Source organism: Phytophthora infestans, genomic scaffold (assembly GCF_000142945.1).
Source record: "Phytophthora infestans T30-4 supercont1.59 genomic scaffold, whole genome shotgun sequence".
NCBI lineage: Eukaryota > Oomycota > Peronosporomycetes > Peronosporales > Peronosporaceae > Phytophthora > Phytophthora infestans.
Window position 1 is genome coordinate 1 of NW_003303700.1, and position 924 is coordinate 924.

Consider the following 924-nt stretch of genomic DNA (forward strand, 5'->3'; position numbering starts at 1 on the left):
AATGCAGACATTTTAGTGAAACAAAAGCAAAAGGAAGCATTCATGAATGCAGTACGATGAAAAGTTTAAGTCGCAATTCAATACGAGATTCCACACTCAGCATTATCGCTTTTCCTCAACGTAGCCCAAGCACAGGCTCAGGAAACGCAGTCGCAGATACGGGACCAGCTGGTACAATCCCTTGTGCCATGGCATACCAGTTAAACTTAGCTCAAGAACAATGAGGCACCACAATCCACAGTTGTCGTTGTCCTGCTGAAAGCACGATGTGTAGTTGTCGTACGTCAGCTCGGTATTTACAGGCAACAGAGGTTCCACCACTTCCTTGATGCTTGCTTTAATTTTTGCGTAGTTCATATCCTCTTGTAGTGGATCAAAGAGTATGCAGACCCGATTCCCCACGTCAATGAAGAAGGCTACCCAGTGTGCTCCATCGTAGTTTAGCGCCCCAATCAACTTGCTCTTGGTGGGTGTGAATGCCTTATAAGCATTTGCGACTATTCTCTTTCGGTCGGGTTCCTTCGGCTCGCGAAAGGAGGGACTCACCACACCGACGTCAGTGTACTTCTCAGCCAACACTTTCATCGTTGTTATCATGGCTGTCGTGCTGAGCCATTGGTTTCGTCGAAAGCTGAGCAAACGGTATCCATCGATAGCCTCTTTTCCAACGGAGAATAAACGCAGGGGTAACTCCTTAATTTGCTGGAGAAATGTAGTCCTGCGAAACGTATTATGATAAAATTTACTGGACGTCAGCACGGTATCCAATCTCGCATAACCTTCTCGTAGCAGTAACCGTGTGCCGAAAGGTCAACGGAACCCTTCTCTCCTGAAGGGGTTCCCAAAAAAATGACAGGGAACCTCTTTAAAAAGCGGAAGCCCTCCCTTTTAAATCCCCCATCCCATTCTAAGGGAATGTTCCAA

At 46.6% G+C, this 924-nt stretch overlaps 1 protein-coding gene across 1 annotated transcript; it reads right to left on the reverse strand.

Annotated features, from left to right (window-relative positions):
* Positions 1–102: 102 nt before the first annotated feature.
* Positions 103–585, reverse strand: PITG_17634 (uncharacterized protein; the record flags this gene model as incomplete). Its single annotated transcript, XM_002896455.1, has 2 exons — positions 103–324; positions 391–585. 2 exons carry the CDS (start codon positions 583–585, stop codon positions 103–105), a joined length of 417 nt encoding a protein of 138 aa, XP_002896501.1.
* Between the last annotated feature and the right edge of the window lie 339 nt (positions 586–924).